Genomic DNA, 24,474 nt, shown 5'->3' on the forward strand with positions numbered 1-24,474 from the left:
GCTCCGCTCCGTACACCTCGTACACACGTGGCTCCGCTCCGTACACCTCGTACACACGGCTCCGCTCCGTACACCTCGTACACACACGGCTCCGCTCCGTACACCTCGTACACACACGGCTCCGCTCCGTACACCTCGTACACATGCGGCTCCGCTCCGTACACCTTGTACACACGCACCTCTGCTCCGTACACCTCGTACACACACGGCTCTGCTACATCCCCCCTGTAAACCCCTCCTGACCCCACACAGAAACTTCCCCTCATCCAGCACCATGACAACCAGCACAGCAGAGTCCTGCATACACTGAGGCCCCTGATCATGTGACCCTGACTCCTCCCCTTCATGTGACTGATCACATGACTGTGACCTCATCACAGGTCCTGTGCACACAGAACTGCCATATACTGTATCTGGTGTGCGGCTCTGCAGTTGGAGGTAGGTGCTGGCGATTCCCCATTACTGGGTGCAGTAATCACCTTCTGCACTGTGTGCTGTATACTCAGAGCTATGTGTAGCAGACAGTGTAGCTGTATTGTTCTTCTGCTTCTTCCAGTCTCTGGCTACATTGCGCTATCTACATCATCGGTTGCAGTGTTGATTTCACTGTGTATGACACATCAATTGTCTGTAAATGCAATGTGAAGTTGTGACATCAATCACAGAGGATATATATGTTCAGACAAAATAATACGACATCTACACGCTCTATCTCCTGATTCTCCAGTAATTGTGTACATTGTCATCTTCCAATACCGGTTTCTACAATATCGGATTCTCTCAGTCAAGACTGTCGTATCTTCTATATAAGAGAATTTTCCAGATTGACCCGTCAAGTATGGATAGGGAGAAGATGATGGAGAAGATATTACACCTCACCCTAGAGATCCTCTTCCGGCTTACTGGAGAGGTGAGAGATTCTGATGACGTCACATTACATCATTCTTATCTATGGGAATAACAGATGGACAGAACTGGAGAGGTGAGGACTCTGGAAATGCCTGTAGTGAGATTTATTAATGTGTCTCTCCATAACCAGGATTACACAGTAGTGAAGAAGACCTCTAGTGAGCGCTGTCAGGCCCCTGTGTCTGAGGGATGGGGAAGACCCCTGAGTCCAATCACGTGGCCTCCACCTCACCCCGTGATACATGAGGACATCAATGACCAGAAGATCCTAGAACTCACCTACAAGATGACTGAGCTGCTGACTGGAGAGGTGACACTGCTGGGAATGCTGGGACATTATACAGTAACGCTATGAAGGGATCGGGGGGATGACAGTATCATTGTATGTGTCAGGTTCCTATAAGGTGTCAGGATGTCGCCGTCTATTTCTCCATGGAGGAGTGGGAGTATTTAGAAGGACACAAAGATCTGTACAAGGACGTCATGATGGAGGTTCCTCAGCCCCTCACATCACCAGGTAACAGACAGAACTAAATACACATGGCCTATAATTATCTGTATGTAAATAATGAATTCAGTCCCTGTATGTGCTTCCTCCAGTTCTATCCAGTAAGAGGACAACACCAGAGAGATGTCCCCGTCCTCTTCTTCCACAGGACTGTAAAGAAGAAGATCCCAATGTTCCTCAGGATCATCAGGTAGATGGAGAGAAGGTGTCATGAGATCTCCCCTATGATGTGTAGACGGCTGTGAAGGTCTTGTGCTCAGTCTTGTTTTATCCACCAGTATTATATGTTTTATACTTGTGTAATGAGAATGGTGGAGATGGCAGGATTAGAGCTGATCATAGATGTGACTTCTCCATCTGTCTGTGACTTTTACAATATTTGTTTCAGGGAGAAGATCAGACCCATAATAATACTACAGAGACATATGTGAGGGGAGATGAGTGGTGTAAAGAGGAGATTCCTACATATGACTACCCAGGTGAGTAGTAACCTCTAAATGCAGAGACGAGACAGCCTGTTAGTGGTTTCAATAGGTAATTTTTTAATCTTTGCATTGTGCCTCGTTCACATGACTACTGAGTTAACAAAGTCTACGGCTATGTTGATGAAAAGATAAATAAATTCTTCAGTGCTAATGTCTGATTCACAGTGACATTTGAGATACCTCCTTAACTCCTTAAACTGTAGGTGTTGTGACCACCTGGATAATATACAGACTGGGAAGTATAGTGAGATAAACATTTTTGCAAGCCACTCAAACCATCCAGTTTGACAATTAAAGGGAACCTGTCACCCCGAGAACTGAAGCAGCTGCCTTCCCCCTCCGCGGGGAGGCGGCTGAGGAGGACACACCATACCTATGGGACGCATCTGGTATGGGGACCTATTTATATAAGTTAATATTTCGGCATTACTGGGGGTCAGAAACGGAAGAGCCACCTTCACAGAATGCAGCCTTAGTGCTGCGGAAGGTGACTTTTAGTTAAAAACTCCCAGGGGGGGTGACAGGTTCCCTTTAATGGTAGTTTTTCCAGACCATTGAAGCAGAATGTGGGAAATACACATTCACAAGTTGATGCTGGCTTAGGAGCTGCTTTCATGTGCAGCTCTGCAACAATCTGTCTTTTTACACAGTTTGTCTAAGGGATTTTCAGTGTCTAAGTTAGAACATACAACACTGCCCTTCACCTCTCAAAACAAACCTATTTCAACACCCTCATCACCTCACTGTCCAATAACCCGAAACGTCTCTTTGACACTTTTCATTCTCTACTCAATCCAAGAGTACAGGCCCCAACCACGGAGCTCCGAGCTGACGATCTGGCCAATTACTTCAAAGAAAAAATTGACCAGATCCGACAGGAAATTATCTCCCAATCCACTCATACTATGCATTGTCCTCCCTCCCCCACTGCATCTAACTCACTCTCTGATTTTGAACCAGTCACAGAAGAAGAAGTAAGCAGGCTCCTTGCATCTTCTCGCCCAACTACTTGCACCAGTGACCCATTTCCGTCACAGCTCCTCCAGCCCCTTTCCCCTGCTGTCACCCCTCACCTAACTAAAATATTTAACCTCTCTCTCTCTCTTCTGGTATTTTTCCCTCCTCATTTAAGCATGCCATCATACATCCACTACTTAAAAAACCATCCCTCGACCAAAACTGTGCCGCTAACTATAGACCTGTCTCTAATCTTCCCTTCATCTCTAAACTCCTGGAACGCCTGGTCCACTCCCGTCTTATCCGCTATCTCTCAGAAAACTCTCTTCTCGACCCTCTCCAATCCGGTTTCCGCTCTTTACACTCCACTGAAACTGCCCTCACTAAAGTCTCTAATGATCTGCTAACAGCTAAATCAAATGGTCACTACTCCATGCTAATTCTCTTGGATCTCTCTGCAGCATTCGACACTGTGGATCATCAGCTCCTCCTCACTATGCTCCGTTCCATTGGCCTCAAGGACACCGTTCTCTCCTGGTTCTCCTCCTATCTCTCCGACCGCTCCTTTACTGTATCTTTTGCCAGTTCCTCCTCCTCTCATCTTCCCCTTACTGTTGGGGTCCCCCAAGGATCGGTTCTAGGCCCCCTCCTCTTCTCCTTGTACACTGCCCCTATTGGTCAAACAATCAGTAGATTTGGTTTCCAGTACCATCTCTATGCTGATGACACCCAATTATACGCTTCTTCTCCTGACATCACGCCAGCCTTTCTAGAAAACACCGGCTATTGTCTAAACGCTGTGTCTAATATCATGTCCTCACTATATCTGAAACTGAACCTGTCAAAGACTGAACTCCTGGTGTTTCCTCCCTCTACTAATGTACCTATACCCGACATTGCCATTTCTGTGTGTGGTTCCACTATTACTCCCCAGCAACAGGCCTGCTGTCTTGGGGTCATACTTGATTCCAAGCTTTCCTTTGCCCCCCACATTCGATCACTGGCTCGCTCTTGTCATCTGCACCTCAAAAACATTTCTAGAATTCGACCTTTTCTTACCTTTGACTCTGCAAAAACTCTTACTGTTTCTCTTATTCATTCTCGTCTCGACTATTGTAACTCTCTTCTAATCGGTCTCCCTCTTACCAAACTCTCCCCTCTCCAATCTGTCTTGAATGCTGCAGCCAGGATCATATTCCTCACCAATCGTTACACCGATGCCTCTACCTTGTGCCAGTCATTACACTGGCTACCCATCCACTCCAGAATTCAGTATAAACTTATTACCCTCACTCACAAAGCCCTCCATGGCTCAGCACCACCCTACATCTCCTCCCTTGTTTCAGTATACCACCCTAACTGCGCCCTCCGTTCTGCTGATGACCTGAGGTTAGCATCCTCAATAGTCAGAACCTCCCACTCCCGTCTCCAAGACTTTACACGTGCCGCGCCAATTCTTTGGAATGCACTTCCCAGGTCAATACGATTAGTCCCCAATCCCCACAATTTTAAGCGTGCCCTGAAAACGCATTTATTCAGACTGGCCTATCGCCTCAACACATTAACCTAATCTATCCCTGTGTGGCAGAGCCAAAAGTTTTACCATAACCAGGTTCCCCGCATCATTCTCCCACATGCTTTATGCATCCATTAGCCCTCTGTGTCCGTACTGTTACACACTTAACATTATGGCTGGTCCATACAATCAGGGCAACTGTTACCACCCACCTTTCGTGTCTACCTCTTTCCTCATAGACTGTAAGCTTGCGAGCAGGGCCCTCACTCCTCTTGGTATTTGTTATAATCTACTGTATGTGATTATTGTTATGCTGTAACGTCTATTGTCTGTACAAATCCCCTCTGAAATGTAAAGTGCTGCGGAATATGTCGGCGCTATAAAAATAAAATTTATTATTATTATTATTATATTATTATATTAAGTTCAGCAGGGAGGAGCAGTTTGGTTCAGACAGAGAAATATGGTGTATGGATCTCGACTAAGCAGTGGTTCAATGCAGTTTCTAAATGAGCATTAACGAGGCAGTTAAAACATCATGACAACATGATATTTGATTAAGAATTAACAAAGTAATGGCATATATTTATAGAAATTCATTGGTCTGCAAAGGTTGAGCAACGATTAAAATGGTATTTCGGGCACAGAAAAAAAAATTGAAATCTGGCTTAATCAGCAAACCTTCCTGTTGCCTTTATTTGACTTTTTAAGCTCTTCTTCAGCCCTCTACAGTCTTGACTGTGGTCTGTATACATTATGGACTTCCTGAAAGCTTTCCTGTTGGGCCTCCAGATTACTTTTTTTCAAGAGATATTTTTGTATCCACCCCAAATCTCACGCACACACTCTCAGTGCCCACCCACTCCACTTACAAAAAACCTTCTTACACTTCTCCTTGGCCTTTCTTTAACCTGTCCCACCATTACTTGTCCTCTAGGTCTCCTATTCACATATTCACAAGGCTCCATATTATCCCATGGGATGCTGGCCACGGTGAACAGTCAGTAACGTGCATTGTGTCCTATATGAAAACATGGTGCCTAGTGAATAAGAGACCCATCCTAAAAGTGTCTGTGGGTCCGGATAAAAAATAGAAAAGCCAAACACAAGACTGATAACTGACCATGATTTGAGAGTATTCAGTTATTCCTCACATTTGCCTAAGAGCCATACATTTTTAATTTTTCACAGCCATAAATTAGGTGAAATTGTTAAACAAACCCCACAATTGTGTCAGTTTTTTTTTTTTTTTTTGTGTTTCGTTTTCATAGTGTTAGGCTAATTTCACATTAGCGTAGCGCATCGTGCACAATAGAAACGCATGCAAAAAAAAATGCATCATGCGTTTTTGCATGTGTTTGGGTTTTTATGCGCATTCATTCTCTAGGGGTTAAAACCAGTGTCTACACATTTTTGTGCCAAAAACGCATGTGCACGAAAACGCAGACGAACGCATGTCCATGCGCACACCTGCGTTCCCATAGACTGCAATGCGTTATTTTGTCGCCTTTCGGCAGACCCAAAGATGCAACAGGTTGCGCCTGGCGCGCCTAGACGCACACCTTGAAAAGACGCATGCGCACGAAAATGCATACGAACGCATGCAAACGCAAGACCATGCGCACGCCATGTTAAACATAGCATGACGCATGCGCATAGACGCACACGATGCGCTGCGCAAAAAAACACTAATGTGTAACCAGCCTTAGTTGTGCAGTAAAAATTAACTGACAACATTATTCTTCAAGTCATTCCATTAGGACGATAAGAAACTTGCATAGGTTTTTTTGCTATTTTAGTGGATTGCAATTTTTGGCCAAAAAGCAGCAATTTTGGCATTTCAGTTTTAAGTTTCATCACAAGTTGGGTTAAGCAATTTTAGATTTTGATAGATTGGATTTTCACAGATGCAGATATTTGAATATAGATCCCATAGAAAGCAAATGTACGAAAGAAGCACATTTGTAAATAATGATATAAACATTTTATTGTAAATAGAAAAGTCACAAAAAGTTGAATAAAAAGCAAGTAAAAGAAGTGGAAAACCACTATGTGGTACCACAACCCTACATTGAAAGATCTATATACTATAACAGGTAGATGCAGACATGGTACTAAGTTACCCATTTCTCAAAGTCAGTGCTTCCAAGCACATAATTTGTGTATAGTTATTCTCAAACCCATCACATAAGAAGACATAGACAAATCTAAGCAGGGTAAAAATAAGATGGAGCAAAAGGACTATGCAGGACTGTGGAGCCAAAATCAGTAAAACCCCGATGTACGTTTCGACATCTGCCTTCTACATTTCTATATTTTTAAGCAAGAAAAAGAAAGGGTTAAAATTTTTATATTTTTAATTTTTTATTTATGTTTAAAAACTTTGTTTTTACTATTCACTTTTTGGTGTTCTATATCTGACAGTACAACAGTTTTGCAGTTTATAGTCTTAAAGGGAATCTGTCACCTATTTTTTCGACAATAAGCTGCGGCCATCGCCATCAGGGGCTTATCTACAGCATTCTGTAATGCTGTAGATGTTAGAATCTGTTTAGTTTATATCAGCCATTTTCTTGTAGTGTTCTGGCTGCTGCTCTTTTTCCTCTGGTGCTGGGTTTGTCTTGGGTCAGGTGATTGTATCAGCTACGATGTTGGGAACCGAGAATTGCTGACTATTAAGCTTACGTTTGAGCATTGGCGACATTTTTTGGAGGGCGCTAGACATCCTATACAAGTCTTTACTGATCATAAGAATCTGATCTATCTGGATGCTGCTAAACATTTGAATGCCCGTCAAGCTAGGTGGGCATTATTTTTGCCCGGTTCGATTTCTCTGTGACATATATCCCTGGGACATAGAATGTTAAAGCTGATGCTTTGTCTCAAAGTTTCTCCCCAGCGGTTAATGCTGAAAAGGAGGAATCTGTTCTGCAGAAAGGGGTGGTGGTGGCAGCATTAGGTTCTGAGTTGGAAAATAGCATTCTTAAAGCCCAGGATGCGGCACCAACTAACACTCCATATGGGAAATTATTTGGCCTAAAGCCCTGAGGAGAGCTTTGTTTACAGAATGTCATGAGTCTCGTTTGGCGGGTCATCCAGGGATTGACGAAACTAGAAAGTCAATCGGTCGGAGTTTCTGGTGGCCGGGGTGGCTAAGAGAAATTGTCAAGTGGGTGCGTCAGTGTACCGTGTGCGCTAAGTCTAAGGCTTCTCATGCTCCAGCGGCAGAGTTGCTGTGCCCATTAGAGGTTTCTAGATCCCCATGGACGCATCTTGCAAAGGATTTTATCACCGACCTGCCGGTCTCTGAGGGTTTTGCTGTCATCTGGGTTGTAGTGGACCGGTTTAGTAAGATGTGTCATCTGGTCCCGTTCAATAAATTATCCTGCGCTAAGACACTTGCCAGGGCATTTGTGAAAGAGAATGTCAGACTCCATAGTGTTCCCACAGATATTGTCTCCAATAGGGGACCACAGTTTGTGGCTCGATTTTGGCATGCCTTTTGTGACAGACTTAAGGTTCATTTTCGTCAGGTTATCATCCGGAGTCCAATGGACAGACCGAGAGGAAGAACCAGGACGTTGAGCAGTGTTTGAGATGTTTTGTAGCAGACAATCAGGAGATGTGGTCGGAATATCTACCATTCTACCTACATCTTCTTCGGCTGGGTGTTCTTCTTTTTTTTGTTGAACTGGGAAGCATCCATAGAATCATAGAATCGTAGAGTTGGAAGGGACCACCTGGGCCATCTGGTCCAACCCCCTGCTCAAAGCAGGATTCGCTAAATCATCCCAGTCAGATGTCTGTCCAGCCTCTGTTTGAAGACTTCCATTGAAGGAGAACTCACCACTTCTCGTGGCAGCCTGTTCCACTCATTGATCACTCTAACTGTCAAAAAGTTTTTTCTAATATCTAATCTGTGTCTCCTCCCATTCAGTTTCATCCCATTGCTTCTAGTCTTTCCTTGTGCAAATGAGAATAAAGTTGATCCTTCTACAATGTGACAGCCCTTTAGATATTGGTAGACAGCTATTAAGTCTCCTCTCAGTCTTCTCTTTTGCAAACTAAACATTCCCAAATCCTGCAACCTTTCCTCATAAGACAGGGTTTGCAGACCGGTCACCATTCTGGTCGCTCTTTTCTGAACTTGCTCCAGTTTGTTGATGTCTTTTTTAAAATGTGGTGCCCAAAACTGGACACAATATTCCAGATGAGGTCTGACCAAAGAGGAGTAGAGGGAAATAATGACTTCACGTGATCTAGACTGTATGCTTCTGTTAATACATCCTAGAATTGCATTTGCCTTTTTTGCTGCTGCATCACACTGTTGACTCATATTCAGTCTGTGATCTATTAGTATACCCAAGTCTTTTTCACATGTGCTGTTGCTTAGCCCTATTCCTCCCATTCTGTATATGCTTTTTTCATTTTTATTGCCCAGATGTAGTACTTTGCATTTCTCCCTGTTAAAAACCATTCTGTTAGTTGCTGCCCACTTCTCCAGTTTATTTAAATCTTTTTGAATCCTCTCTCTCTCTTCTCTAGTATTAGCTATCCCTCCTAGCTTTGTGTCATCAGCAAATTTAATCAGTTTATCCTCAATTCCTTCATCTAAATCGTTGATAAAGATGTTGAACAATACAGGCCCAGGACAGAGCCCTGTGCTACCCCACTTGAGACATTCTTCCAACTGGATGTGCAGCCATTTACGACCACTCTTTGGGTCCGATCACTAAGCCAGTTATGAATCCACCTAACAGTTGCCTTGTCCATTCCATACTTAGTCATTTTTTCAATAAGGATTGTATGAGAGACTTTGTCAAATGCTTTGCTGAAGTCAAGATATACTATATCTACAGCATTTCTCTGATCCACCCAATCAGTGATACCGTCATAGAAGGAAATTAAGTTAGTCTGACATGACTTATTAGTTACAAACCCATGCTGACTCTGTTTAATCACTTCATTCTTTCAGTTCTTTTTCTAGGAATGGGGCGGCAGTGCCTGAGGAGGAGAGTTTTTCTGGAATTTTGGAAAGGGTTTGGACCAGTGTGCATCATAATCTCAATCAGGCTAATAGGATGTCTAAGAAATATTTTGACAAGAGAAGAAGGGAGGCGAGCTTTGTTGTTGGGGACATGGTTTGGTTGTCCTCTAAGAATCTGCCTGATCCCCTCTAAAAAGTTGGGGCCTAAGTTTGTAGGACCCTTCAAAGTAGTTCAGATTGTCAACTCAGCAGCGGTCAGATTGGACTTTCCTTCGTCCTGGAAAATTAATGCAGTTTTTCATGTATCTTTGCTGAAGAAAGTTGACACGCCTGATAAGGTGGCTATGCCGTCTGCTCCTCCAATTGATGAAGACTGCGAGTTTGAGATTTCACGCATTCTTGATTCCAGGTGGCACAGAGGAGTCTTACAGTATCTCGTGTCCTGGAAGGGTTTCGGTCCCGAGGACAATTCCTGGGTGAAAGTTGTGGACGTCTCAGCCTCAAGATTAATTAAGGCTTTTCACAGGAGATTTCCGAATAAGGCCCAGCCTAGAGGATCTGGGGGATCCTCGTTAAAGGGGAGGTACTGTTAGAATCTGTTTAGTTTGTGACTATCAGCCATTTTCTTGTAGTGATCTGGCTGCTGGTCTTTTTCCTCTGGTGCTGGGTGTGTCTTGGTTCAATTGATTGTATCACCCTTTATTAATCTGCACCTGTCTCTCACTCCTTGCTGGACAACAGTGTTAATCAGCTTGAGTTCTGGCTTGGAGCTTTGCTTTGCCTTTTGTGTGTTTACTTAGTGCAGTGCTGGGATCTCTGGTTTTGCTAGTCTTTGTTTCTGTTTTCAAATTGTTTCTGCAGCCTTCTCTTTGTTTTCTATTCGGAGGTGACCCGTTTTCGTACCCAGTTCTTAGATCTTTCAGGGACCCCCTTGCCCCTTTCTATAGGTCTTCGCTTGAAACTAACCTAGGATCATCGGTGAGTCTATTCGCAGGAATGGGTCGCCCACTCCATCGTAGGGTATCAGCCTAGTCGTAGTGCAGGGTCACTTTTCCCCCTTTTACCCTAGTCCTGTGCTGCAGAACCGTAACAGTAGATAAGCCCCCGATGTAACCTGAAAGAGAGAGAAGCGAGTTATATTATACTCACCCAGGGGCGGTCCGGGTCCAATGGGTGTCGCTGTCTGGTCCGGCGCCTCCCATCTTCTAGCGATAACGTCCTCTTCTTTGCTTCCTGTCGTGGCTCCGGCGCAGGGCAGAGTATTGCAGTGCGCAGACGCCGGACCTCTCTGACCTTTCCCGGCGCTTGCACACTGCAGTACTCTGCCCTCAACAGGGCAGAGCAGTGCGCCTGTGATGGAGCCGCAATGAAGGGGACGTCATCGCGAGAAGATGGAAAGCGCCAAACCGGACCGCGACACCCATCGGACCCGGATCGCCCCTGGGTGAGTATAATATAACTCGTTTTTCTTCTCTTTCAGGTTACATCGTGGGTGTCATGGTTTGAACAGGGTTCTTGCCCTGCACTCACAGGGTTAAGTGTTCGTGACCTCTTTCTGGATCTGGGAGGGGTATTTATACTCACTCTTTACCAGGGTTCTCTGTCAGCTATACTGTTGTTCTGGTGTGTCTGACCCCTGGTGTGCATGTATTCTGCATTGCTTGTTTGCTTCCCGTGTATGACCCGGTCCGTTCCCTCACTCTGTACTCCGTCTCTCGTTTTGGTACTATTGTCTTTTCTGGTTCTGACCTCCTGGCTTGGCTATCGTTACTCAGTTACAATTTGTCCCTATTGTACCGTCTATTGCCCATTCTGGTTTTCTGATCTATTGCTACGTCCTGACTATCCATTCTGTCTAACCCTTTGGTACTGTATTGCTATCTCGTGCTTTGACCCGGCTTGATCTGGTTTCTGTCTCTGTCTATGCCCCTTGGTAACATTGCCCTGTAGTTACCTTTCTAGGAGTTTCCCTGCAGCTCCTGGCTCTGTGGAGCTTAGGCCACGCTCCCAGCAGTCACGTGCTCCTGGTCCTGTGAGCTTGGAGCATGCATCGTCGCCACTGAGACCCCGCTCCGCACAGTCTTTGTGCACAGTCTTTGTACTCAGGACACGCGCACTGGCTCAGTGAGCAAGTGCAGTGCGTTGTTCCTGACATTATAGCTGACCATTTTAGTTTTTTTTCCTCTGAAAAAAAAGTGTGTTATCCTCATGGATCCCATGCAAGCTTTGGCTGATCAGGTCAAGCACCTGACCCAAATGTTCCACAAACTTAACGTGGAACAGCGCACGATGGCCCATACCCAGCAACAGTTGGAGGATACTGTGCAGGGGGCTGTCGCTGCAGGGGCTTCTAGTGCTGGGGATAGAGATGTGTCATTGGCATCCCCTGAATCTCCGGTCAAATTGCCAGACCCTTTCTCAGGGGTAAAAGGGAGTTCAGGTCGTTCAGAGAAGGATGCCTGAGGCCCCACTCCTCCAGGAATGAGTTCCAGAGGGTGGGGGTCGTCATTTCCCTACTTCGGGGGGCTCCACAGGCATTGGCTTTCTCTCTCTCTCTTCCTCTGCTCCCGAACGTATGTCTGTGAATTTGTTCTTTGAGGCTCTGGGGCACATTTATGATGAGCCTGATAGAGTGCGTCTGGCAGAGGATATGTTGATGAGTGTGACACAGGGGAGATTGTTATGAGTTCATTTTCTGCTCCACCAGTTGAGAGTTCTCCTTCCGTTCTCCCTCTGGTGGTGACAGGAGGTAGTGAGGTTGGTTTAAGTGGTAGTGATCTGCCACCTGATGAGGAGGATAACGATTGGATCTCTGGAGTATCAGACTGGATATAAGACAGCCGACGCCCTATCCTGGTGCTGGTGATTCAGTCTGCTTCTCAGGTCTTGGACTTCAGCTCTCTTCCAGTCTTCTCAAGTTAAGTTTGTTTTTTGCTAATGTTCACACTTGCGCTTGTTGGTCAATTCAGTTTTTTGTGTGGTCAGCCAGCCCCTGCTGGGGCTATGCTGAATTTCCACTTCTATTTATCTGTATTTGCCAATGTGCCTTTTTTTGTCCCTTATTAGATTGGCCCCTTTTGGCTCTGACTCAGAATATTTCAGAGTGTTGATATAGTGGGAGAAGTCTAGTGACTTCAGGGTTAATTTTGCTATCAGAAGTGTTGGACATTATTTTGGTAGGGTTTTTTTGGCAGATTGCAGACAGTGTCTTTCCTTTCCTGTCCTTTCTAGTTAGTCAGGCCCCATCGTTTACTCAGCCTATTTTCCTGCCTTTGTTTGTGTTTTCATCTTGTTTCACTGTCAATACATGTGGGGGGCTGTCTTTCCTTTGGGGTCTGCTCTGGGGCAGTTTTCCTCTTTTCCTGTTTTAGGCTTATGTAGCTCTCCGGTTGTGACGAGGAGTCTAGGATCATCGTAGGAACGCTCCACGACTGCTGCTAGTTGTGTGGTTAAGATCTGGGATCTGCAATCTGCATAGTTACAAACCTCTCTTGTTTTCTGAGACTTAGCTTGTTGTTTTTTTCCTCCTCGGTCACCCATTCATAACAGGAGGCACTCTGCTGAATGGTTCTGCTCTGAGTTCAGACGCTGGGCAGCGGAGGTCTCCTGGGATGATGCTGCCCTCCGGGGTTTGTTCTGTAGAGGTGTAGAGGCCTGTCTGAATGTTTGAAAGATGCCCTAGCCCTTCATCCTCCACCGGATTCTTTGGAGGACGCTATGATCCAGGCTGTCCGCATGGACCGTAGGCTGCGGGCAAGAGGGGTCATGCTGCAGGAGACCCCTTTATTCTCCAATCTGAGAGACTCTGCATCTAGTCATGAGTCCATGGAGGTTGGTGCCACGTCATTGGAGGAAAAAGAGAGGAGACGTCGTAGAAATAACCAATTGTGCTTTTACTGTGGATCCGCTGGACATTGGAGAAGTAACTGTCCTTCTTGTCCTTCTTCAGTGAAGCCGTCAGGAAAACGACTGAGTCTGGGTAACAATCGAGGAGGTTGCCCAGACTCCCAGGTACCCTTTTCCTCACTTACTAAAATTCTGCTTCCGGTGGAGCTAGAACTTACAGGCGGTCCGGTTGGGACTACCGCCTTTGTTGACTGTGGTTCTTCTATTAATCTGATCGATGCCAAAGTTGTGACTTTTCATAAGATAGGGACAGTCAGGTTAAAAGATCCTGTTAAAATTGTGGCAATTGATTCTTCTCCTATCACCCAGGACGGAATTTTTTTCATGACTGATACCTTTTCGCTGAAAGTGGGTTCCACTCCCGTGGAAAAATTAAGGTGTTTTGTTCTAAATAATCTGCCGGCTGGACTGGTACTGGGAATGCCTTGGCTTCAACGTCACAATCCTACTATTGACTGGGTCACGGGGGAGATCATTCAGTGGGGTCGTATGGTTAATGGTCTATGTTGTAACTTGACAACTCTTGTCACCCCAGTAAAATCTGTGTCAGTGTCGTCTGTCGATCTGGAAGGTATTCCGGAGTACCTGAAAGATTTTAAAGATGTATTTTCTGAAAGTGAGGCTGAGGCACTACCACCACATAGACCCTTTGATTGTGCCATTAATCTAGTCCCTGGAGCCAAGTTACCCAAGGCTCGCCTGTTCAATTTGTCCGGGCCCGAACGTCTAGCCATCAAGGAGTACATTCCCGAGAGTCTCCGCAAAGGGCATATTAGGCCTTCTGTTTCTCCTGTGGCGGCGGGCTTCTTTTTTGTTAAGAAAAAAGATGGTGGTTTGCAGCCGTGCCTCGACTTTCGAGAATTAAACAAAATTACTGTGAAAAATACATACCCTCTACCCCTAATTCCCGATCTATGTAACCAACTCACAGGGGCCAAGTGGTTCTCTAAACTGGATTTACATAGGGCATACAACCTTATAAGAGTCCGGGAAGGGGACGAATGGAAAACAGCATTCCTGACGACTGAAGGGTTGTTCGAAAACTTGGTTATGCCCTTTCGTCTTACCAACACTCCTGCTGTTTTTCAGAATTTTATTAATGTAATTTTCTCTGATTTAATTGGTCGTTATGTGGTCATCTATTTGGATGACATTCTGGTGTACTCGGTGGACAGTCAATCTCACTTGCACCATTTGCGGATGGTTCTCCTGAGACTGAGGGAGAATCATTTGTATGCTAAGTTGGAAAAATGCTCATTTTTCATGCAAGAAGTACAGTATCCTTTCTGGGGTTGATTGTGTCAGGGGAGGGGTTCCGCATGGATCCTAAGAAGGTCCAGGCTGTTACAGATTGGATGCAGCCTCATGACTTGAAAGGGTTGCAGTGATTTTTAGGCTTTGCTAACTTTTATAGGGAATTTATTAAGGGCTTCTCGCAGGTGGTAAAGCCTCTAACGGACCTCACTCTCAAGGGAGCTGATGTAAAAAAATTGGTCTGTAGCTGCAAAAATTCATGACATTAAAAAAGTGCTTTTCTTCAGCCCCTGTATTGGTACAACCTGACACGTCAACACCTTTTATCGAGGAGGTTTGCGCCTCGGAAGTAGGGGTGGGGTCAGTTTTGTCTCAGGGCGCTCCTACCCTTACTAATCTGAGGCCTTGCGCTTTCTTCTCTAAAAAATTTTCCTCTGCCGAGAGAAATTACGATGTCGGCAATAGAGAGTTGTTGGCGGTAAAGTTGGCTTTTGAAGAATGGAGGCATTTCCTGGAGGGGGCTATTCATCCCATTACAGTCATCACTGATCACAAAAATTTGGCCTATATCGAGTCCGCCAAGAGATTGACCCCCCAGACAGGCTCGGTGGGCGCTTTTTTTTTCTCGATTTCAGTTTACCATCACATTCCGCCCGGGATCTAAAAAACATCAAGGCTCATGCCTTATCCCGAAGTTTTGATTCGGTGTCCCCTCCAGAACCTCCCTCCTCCATTCTTCAGCCAGGAGTAGTGGTGGCCTAAATCTCATCTGAGTTACAGAGAGAGATTTTGGAGGCCCAGGCTAGGGCTCCGAGTGGTAAACCCCCGGGTAAATTGTTTGTACCGGAACGTTTCCGTCTCGGACTTATGCAGGAATTTCACGATTCTATGTTGAGTGCTCACCCTGGGATTGCAGCTACCGGGGGGGGCAATTGCGAGGGGTTTCTGGTGGCCCTCTATGGTAACAGATATTAAAAAGTTTGTGACTGCATGTGGGGTGTGCACTCGTTCTAAAAGTTCTCAGGTCCGGCCGGCCGGGGAGTTGGTGCCTTTGCCAATTCCGGATAGACCATGGACACATTTGTCCATGGATTTTATCACAAATCTTCCTCCTTCCAGGGGCAACTCAGTGTTATGGGTGGTGGTGGATAGGTTTTCAAAACAAGCCCACTTTGTACCTCTCCCCGTGTTACCATCTGCTGAAACCCTGGCCCGCTTATTTATGCAGCATATAATTCGGTTGCATGGAGTGCCTATGAATGTGGTGTCAGACAGAGGGGTACAGTTTGTAGCCAGGTTCTGGAGGGCTTTTTGCAAAAAGCTGGGGATTTTGTTGTCCTTCTCCTCTGCCTACCATCCAGAGTCGAATGGACAGACGGAGCGCACGAGCCAATCGTTGGAGCAGATTCTGAGATGCTTGGCCTCTTCCAGGCAGGAGGACTGGTGTGAGGTATTGCCCATGACAGAGTTTGCATTCAACGGTCGTGTGAGTCAATCTACTGGGAAGTCTCCCTTTCAGATCAACTATGGGTTTAACCCACATTTTGGAGAGTTTTCCCGCATGGATTCAGGTTGTCCTGGAGCTGAGACTGCGACACAAAGTCTTATAATTCTTTGGAGGGAGGTTCAGAGGAATATTTCCATGGCCCAGGAAAACTATAAGCGGTTTGCTGACAGGAGGAGGGGGTCAGGTCCAGCATTTGCAGTAGGGGAGAAGGTGTGGCTATCCACCCGCAATATCAAGCTTAAGATACCATCTATAAAGCTGGACCCCAAGTTTATTGGCCCATACAAAGTTGTGGAGGTTGTTAACCCAGTAGCCTACCGACTGCAGCTGACCACCTCCTTTAAAATTTCTGATGTCTTCCACAGGTCCCTATTAAAGCCTGTGGGGATGGTGAGAGAGGATCCCTCATCAAATGCTCCGCCGGTGCTGGTAGAGGGGCAGCTGGAGTATGAAGTAGGGCGCATTGTTGACTCCCGGTGGGTGCGCCGGAGATTCCAGTATCTGATACACTGGAAGGGGTACTCTCTGGAGGATCGGTCATGGGTTCCGGCCAGTTCGGTGCATGCCGATCGTCTGGTGCAGGCTTTCCACTCCAGATACCCAGACAAGCCTGGGGGTCCAGTGGCCCCCGTTAAGAGGGGGGGTACTGTCATGGTTTGAACAGGGTTCTTGCCCTGCACTCACAGGGTTGTGTTCGTGGCCTCTTTCTGGATCTGGGAGGGGTTTTTATACTCACTCTTTACCAGGGTTCTCTGTCAGCTATACTGTTGTTCTGGTGTGTCTGACCCCTGGTGTGCATGTATTCTGCGTTGCTTGTTTGCTTCCCGTGTATGACCCGGTCCGTTCCCTCACTCTGTACTCCGTCTCTCGTTTTGGTACTATTGTGTTTTCTGGTTCTGACCTCCTGGCTTGGCTATCGTTACTCCGTTACAGTTTGTCCCTATTGTACCGTCTATTGCCCGTTCTGGTTTTCTGATCTATTGCTACGTCCTGACTATCCATTCTGTCTAACCCTTTGGTACTGTATTGCTATCTCGTGCTTTGACCCGGCTTGATCTGGTTTCTGTCTCTGTGTATGCCCCTTGGTAACATTGCCTTGTAGTTACCTTTCTAGGAGTTTCCCTGCAGCTCCTGGCTCTGTGGAGCTTAGGCCACGCCCCCAGCAGTCACGTGCTCCAGGTCCTGTGAGCTTGGAGCATGCATCGTCACCACTGAGACCCCCGCTCCGCAGGTATCTTTGTGCACAAACAGAGAGCACAGAATGACAATTGTGCAGAAATATCCTGCGGTAAAACATATAACAGTAGTCAGCAAGTGCTGATGAAAAGATGATAACAAATACAGGGTATTTAGTTGATACTTTTTTTGCAAAAATATGTATATCAAGCTGCTTCACCGCGTCAAGGTAACCCTATTGAAGCAGTCCCCATCTAATGTATTTAAAACGTGAACATGTGAACAGTGTCTAAATGAACAGGATGAAGATAGGCCGCTTCCTAGTATGGGCACGTGGTGTAAGCCAGCTCTTTATGTGCATGTCACACAAGAGAGGGGTGGGGTCTCTCAAATCATGCATAGGCACGGAAAAAACTGGATTAAAAACACATGTGACATGCAAACATGTGAACAAGTCGGTAGGACACTGTTCACAGGCCTCATAGACAGTAATAACTCCAGCACATACCAGAAAGGGTTAACACAGGGCTGCCACACGCTGCCAGACCCCAACGCTCGTTTCGGATATAGTTCCTTCCTCAGGGGTATGTGCTGGAGTTATTACTGTCTATGAGGCCTTAAGGATTTTTGGAGGTTTATTTATACATAGGATACCTTGGGTGGTAATCAGCTAGGACCTTTCCCTTACTTTTTTTGCTGACCACCCATTTATTTAATATTTAACCCCTGTCTTCCTGGGCTCTTGTGATAACTCTCAATCTGTTCTCCCCACATATCCTGTTATATTATATATACCATCTGACATAGGTGCACTGTGCTCCTACACGCTGTCTCTTTCTTCTGGTGTCACTTTTGTATGCACTTATTGCCAGTTTTATCTGTGTCTCTAATAAAAATTTATATTTTAATATATTTGGACTTGGATGTTTTTGCACTGGTCTTCCTCTGTTGTATCTCATATAACTTTCAGCCTGTTGTGGGCTTTACAGAACGAACAATATGGCAGCAACAGAGACCTTATGTAGGCCACGAGATTATAGCAACCGATTGGCACTCAAGCCAAGGGTGGACACCCAGGCAGTATCATAAAACTGTTGCTGGTAGTGATTGAGAATGGCGTTTAAGGGCTTACTGGCTGTAATTGGTGCTAACGTTGTGATCTAGTCAGTGCAGGAGACTCTAAAGATAATGGCAGTTCATCAAGACTGGCGTTATTCCCACTAGTCTTGATGAGAAGGCGTGCTGGAATCTGATGCTCCTGATTCATAAAGATTTACAGGCATCTTATTGAATCAGGACTGTCGGACAAGTGGCATGCTCTTCTGTGTTCACATCACCATAAATCCCTCCTCATTCCCTGCTGCAGTAAGATTTGTGGTGTAGCGAACGTGGCCACTTGTCTTGAACTTGACGAGCGGCGGTCGCCACAACCCCTTCACCCTTTGTCGGAGCTGATCAAAAATAGCATGAGAATGCCAAAAGTCACAAAATGCCTAGAGTTGCATCAATATTTTGTGTCTTTTCAAAGCTTTTTATTCTGGAATACTGGAGTAAAAACTTTCATGCACCGGGCCCTTTGTGCTCTGAAAGAAGATGAAGATGGCCCAGTGATGAACATGATTGCAGTGATTGCTCATTTCTACTCTTTACCAAAAAAATCACTAGTTTTTTTGTTGCTCACATTATGAGACAGAAAGTTGACACATATTCAAGTTCTCTGTAGTTATATTTTTGCCCTTCTCCCCCTTCCTTACATGTTTTTCCTCCGTCTTTTCCAAGACTGTGTTTGAGGACTCGTGCACACGATGGATTATATTGGACAAGTGTAATATGTGGATAGCACTCACACCCATATTATTCTATGGGGCTGTGCACATTTTTGATTTTTGATTTCAGACCTAGTGGCCCAAGGAGAAAAATGGATGACATGTCTGATTTTGATCTGAGTGTCAGATCAAGATTAGCAATACAGGTCTATGGGTCTGTGGAAAACATCGGACCACACTTGGATACCATCCATGTGCAGTCCAATTTTCACCGACTGACATAATGGAGAAGGTAGAAAAACTTTTTTTTGTCTCCTCTTCCTATAAAAACTGATCCCGAGCTTGTTATTTTGCTACGTTCTATCTCTTGTGCAGGGGAGGTAAAGGGTGAGTCCCTCACATGCTCTTTTCTATGATCTCCCCTACATGTGGATCAAGTGGAGTGGGTGGTCAATATGTTTTTTTCGTGATGAAACTCGGACAAATTTTTTATATGCTCTTTTGATCGTAGATTTACCAGTATCAGCTAATCAAAATCATGTCGTTTATGGCATTTTTTAACAGATAAAAATAATATTCTAGAGAATTATGTTCAGTTGCTTTACAATTTGCGGTGTGAACCTTTGGGAAAATTAGTTGCCCACCCCTGGTTTGTGGCACTAAATGGTGATTAATGTCTGCAATTACCAAAAATCATCTTATGCAATCATATTACACAACTCTATAAAACATATCCATTGGATATGTCACATTAGTTTATAGAAGTTTCTCAAAAATAATTGTTAAAAAATGTTTCCTTTTTATTGCTTCTTTTATACCCTCTCCTACTGTATCCTCACCCATTCCCTGTAGACAGTGAGCCCTCACGGGCGGGGTCTTCTCCTTATGTACTTGTGTGTGTTTTGTATTGCTCAGGTTTATTGTACTTGTCTATATTTGCCCCTTTTCACATGTAAAGCGCCATGGAATAAATGGCGCTATATAAATGTATAATAATAATCCCAGTTCAACAATGAAAAGGATCATTACTGTGAATTATTAGCAATCCGTGTTATTATGCTTTGCAAACTTTTTGTTAAAATGACCTTTTTTCCCAACCTTTCTTAGTTTGCTTTCTGTTAAACTCACCTCCATTGATCCTTCTTGAGCTTTTCCCTTTTTCCGCAAGTTTGTCTCTGCGTAGCCTAACTTATCCACAGATGTAGGTCTTCTTTTTTATTTATCGTACTTACTAAATCTTTAAAAAAAAGTGTTTAGGAAAAATATTGACCTTTGAACAATGTTTATGTAGAAATGTTCTAAAATATAAATATAATTTCAAAGTAAGAGTATTAAAAAATAATATTAGTTTAATTCTTGGCAGATGACTGTTCTTGGAACTGGGAAGGACATCTCATAACTTCAGATTTTAATGCAGATGATCGTGGTACCACACAAGATGCATATAAAGAACATGGCGTTATTCCAGATATACCTTCATCTTATCAACAAGTCCTATCTTCTGATTTGTCACAGACTGTTAAGCAAATTAAAAGTCACAGAAGAGGTGTACATAGAAGGGGTCACGGAGGTGAAAAGCCATTTTTTTGTTCAAAATGTAACAAACGTTTTACCCGGAGATCAAATCTTATTAACCATCAAAAAACTCACACAGGGGAAAAGCCATATTCATGCTCACAATGTGGGAAACGTTATACTGCTAAATCAAGTCTCGTTACACATCAGAGAACTCATACAGGGGAGAAGCCATTTCCATGTTTAGAATGTGGGAAATGTTTTAGATGGAAATCAAATCTTGTTAATCATCAAAAAACTCACTCGGGCGAGAAACCATTTAAATGTTCACAGTGTGGGAAATGTTTTAATCAGAAATCAGATCTAATTAGACACGAGAGAACTCACACCGGAGAGAAGCCGTTTTCATGTTCAGAATGTGGAAAATGTTTTACTCAAAAATCAAGTCTTATTGACCATGAAAAAACTCACAGAGGGGAGAAGCCATTTTCATGCGCAGAATGTGGAAAATTTTTTACTCAGAGATCAAGTCTCGCTGACCATCAAAAAACTCACACAGGGGAAAAGCCATTTTCATGTTCTGATTGCGGGAAATGTTTTAGCCAAAAAGTACATCTTGTTTCACATCAGAAAACTCACACAGGTGAAAAGCCATTTTCATGCCCAGAATGTGGGAAATGTTTTACTCGAAAATCAACTCTTGTTGAACATCAAAGAATTCACTTGGTGGAGAATGCATTTTCATGTTCAGAATGTGGGAAAACTTCTTCACAAAACTTAGAGCTTGTCAAACATTTAAGTTCCACGGGTGAAAACTTATTTTCAAATTCGGATTGTAGGAAATGTTGTAGGTTACAATATATTTGTTAAGCATTTTAATAAAACCATATAGAATAAAGCAAATTTGTTAATGTTGTTAATACATACCAAGATACCTATATGTATTTAATATCAATGTGGATATGAAAGGAATAAAAGATTTTAATCATCAAAAGGCAGAAATCTTAATAACTTCGCATTTCCATGTCATTACCATATAGAATTTTAACATTAGAGATCCAAAATCAAACAAATACAAAAAAAAAACTATTGTGAGAAAACAAAACTATTTGAAAGTAGTTTCAATTGAAAAAGAGGAAAACAATGGTGGTTTGGTGTGCATGGTCTGGACACTTAGCAAGAAAGCTCTGTTCTTCAAAAAGAAACCCACAGAACATTCTAGTTAATCTTGTAGATCAACTTTACGGTCACATCACCAACTTTTAATAATTTTCAAGCGTGGGGAGAAAAGTCATGGGCTAAATTTTCTAATGTGCCTTATGCTTCTACACAATGGTCACAGCACCTCGATTTCCACTTACCAACTAGAACACCAGCGAGAAAAACTAAAGGACAGCTGAAAACCTAAAATCTCTACATCCAGGTATCAGCCCATATCACTGCTTCCGTTCGCCTCCAAACTCCTTGAAAAGCACATCCACACTGTACTTTCCTTCCACCTATCATCTAACCTACTCTTTGACAACCTGTTATCCAGCTTCTGCCCTCACCATTCCACTGAAACTGCCGTAAACTGCCAAAGCTAACAAACATTTCTTTATTCTCCTCTTTCTAGATCTGTCCTCCGCCTTCGTCACAGTCAACCACTCCTTTCTACTTAGAGATCCTTTATTCCTTCTGTATGACAGACCTTGCCCTCTCCTGGATTTACTCATATTTCTCTAACCGCACATTTAGAGTCTCCCACTCCCACACTATCTCTTCATTCCATCCTCTCTCCATCCTCAAGGCTCTGTTTTGGACCCCTACTCTACTCCATCTATATGTTTGGCCTGGGACAACTCATAAAGTCCCACGGCTTTAAGTACCATCTATGCACTGATGACACTCAGATCTACCTCTCTGGCTCACACATCACCTCTCTGGCCTTGGTATTTCCCTTGTCATATCTGTAAACTCGTAAAGAGCTGGATATTGACTTAAAGGGCCACTTAATATGGTGGTAATGGTGGTTTCCGAAAGGAGCCACTCCTTGGCTGGGTCCTTCCCTGGAGGAAGATCTGGCTAGTCACGTGTTTGAGACTCTTAAATAAGGTTCCATGGACTTTATTTGCATATTTGTATTTCCCAGGGAGCAATGCACCTAGGATTTCACTGTGATTGAGCGCCTTTGCCGGCTGCCGCAGTGTTCTCTTTGACTGGTCTCCCTGAGGTCAGTGATTGTTTCGTGATGTTGGTCTACTAGGCATTGCTCCCACCTAGCCAGAATCCTACTCCACACTGATGAGGGGCAACACCCCGAAACAGCTGTCTGTGGATGGATATCTGGGCTTGGTATTTCCCTTGTCATGTCTGTAAACTCGTAAAGAGCTGGATATTGACTTAAAGGGCCACTTAATCTGGTGGTAATGGTGGTTTCCGAAAGGAGCCACTCCTTGGCTGGGTCTTTCCCTGGAGGAAGATCTGGCTAGTCCCGGGTTTGAGACTCTTAAATGAGGCTCCACGGACTTTATTTGCATATTCGTATTTCCCAGGGAGCAATGCACCTAGGATTTCACTGTGATTGAGCGCCTTTGCCGGCTGCCGCAGTGTTTTTGTCATGATCCATGCTGGATCATGACAGATAAAATGCACTAGTAACCTTTTTTTTTTTCCTTAAGCTGTGGTGCTTAAAGATAGTTTTGCCCCCGGTGGACATTAGGGTCATTGCACTGTGGTGGTTTCAGTTCTAGTTTTGCCCCCGGTGGCCGTTAGGATCATTGCACTCTGGTTTCTTTAGTTTAGTGCATGTGATTATAAAGCAGGTGTGATTGCTCTGGCTCTGCTATAAAAGAGTGTCAGGTGTTGCAATCACTGTGGGTGATATTGCTCATTTCCAACCAAGACTGGTGAAGGAAGGAGAGAGAGAGTTCCTGGCAGCTCAGTCAGAGTCCAGGTGTGGAAGGAGTTAGAGAGGATTTCCTTGCAGCTCTGACAGAGCTTGGTGGCAGCTATTCAGGTGGAAAGATGCATTCCGGTGGTGGACTCTGTTGCTGGGAGCAAGTGCAACAGAGTAAAGCTGAGTGGTGTTTCCCTGTTTGGGTTTTTTCCTTGGTGTGTATTAGTACAGCGGTGGGGCCAGTGCCTGCACCACCCAGCTCCCTAGCAAGGGATAGGTATAGTGTGTGCTAGGGTGACAGGTTCCGGCTCGGCGACAGGTGAGGAGCCTGTATAGGGAACGTTAGGAGTGTGAGGGACACTGACTCAGGGGAGTGCAGGAGGTCTCCCCGTTCCCTATCGCAGGGTCCACCGTTGTAACTGTTTTCCCTTCCCCCGTGTCTTGTTGTTTTAGTTACCGGCCTGCGGGTCGTGTCACACAGGACAGTTACACGTGCCGTGTCTTGTTGTTTCAGTTACCGACCTGCGGGTCGTGTCACACAAGACGAGTCCACGTGACAGTTTTCTTTGACTGGTCTCCCTGAGGTCAGTGATTGTTTTGTGATGTTATTCCTTCTGTATGACAGACCTTGCCCTCTCCTGGATTTACTCATATTTATCTAACCGCACATTTAGAGTCTCCCACACTATCTCTTCATTCCATCCTCTCTCCATCCTTAAGGCTCTGTTTTGGGACCCCTACTCTTCTCCATCTATATGTTTGGCCTGGGACAACTCATAAAGTACCATGGCTTTAAGTACCATCTATGCGCTGATGACACTCAGATCTACCTCTATGGCACAGACATCACCTCTCTGCTGTCCAGAATCCCAGAGTGTTTATCAGCCATTCTCATCACGCTTCCAAAAGCTCAATGTAGACAAAACTGAGCTCATGTTTCCTCCATATCACCTATCGGAGTGACCCTCTACACTGACTTGTCCTTCAAACCACAAATCCAAGCTCTCACCACCTCTTGCCACTTCCAACTCAAATATATTTCCAGAATCCATCCTTTCCTCAAACCTCAATCTACTAAAATAATGAAAAAGAAAAGGGGCTAGTATAGCT

At 44.5% G+C, this 24,474-nt stretch overlaps 1 protein-coding gene across 1 annotated transcript; it reads left to right on the forward strand.

Moving 5' to 3' along the window:
- Positions 1–444: 444 nt before the first annotated feature.
- LOC141051083 (uncharacterized) lies at positions 445–21,480 on the forward strand. Its single transcript, XM_073547943.1, has 6 exons — positions 445–910; positions 1,040–1,219; positions 1,303–1,426; positions 1,510–1,607; positions 1,806–1,896; positions 20,335–21,480. The coding sequence occupies exons 1-6, from the start codon at positions 839–841 to the stop codon at positions 21,354–21,356; spliced, it is 1,587 nt and encodes a 528-aa protein (XP_073404044.1). The 5' UTR covers positions 445–838; the 3' UTR covers positions 21,357–21,480.
- Positions 21,481–24,474: the final 2,994 nt, after the last annotated feature.

The sequence above is a fragment of the Dendrobates tinctorius genome, unplaced genomic scaffold (assembly GCF_039654945.1).
Source record: "Dendrobates tinctorius isolate UK_male_01 unplaced genomic scaffold, ASM3965494v1 ptg000155l, whole genome shotgun sequence".
Lineage (NCBI taxonomy): Eukaryota > Metazoa > Chordata > Amphibia > Anura > Dendrobatidae > Dendrobates > Dendrobates tinctorius.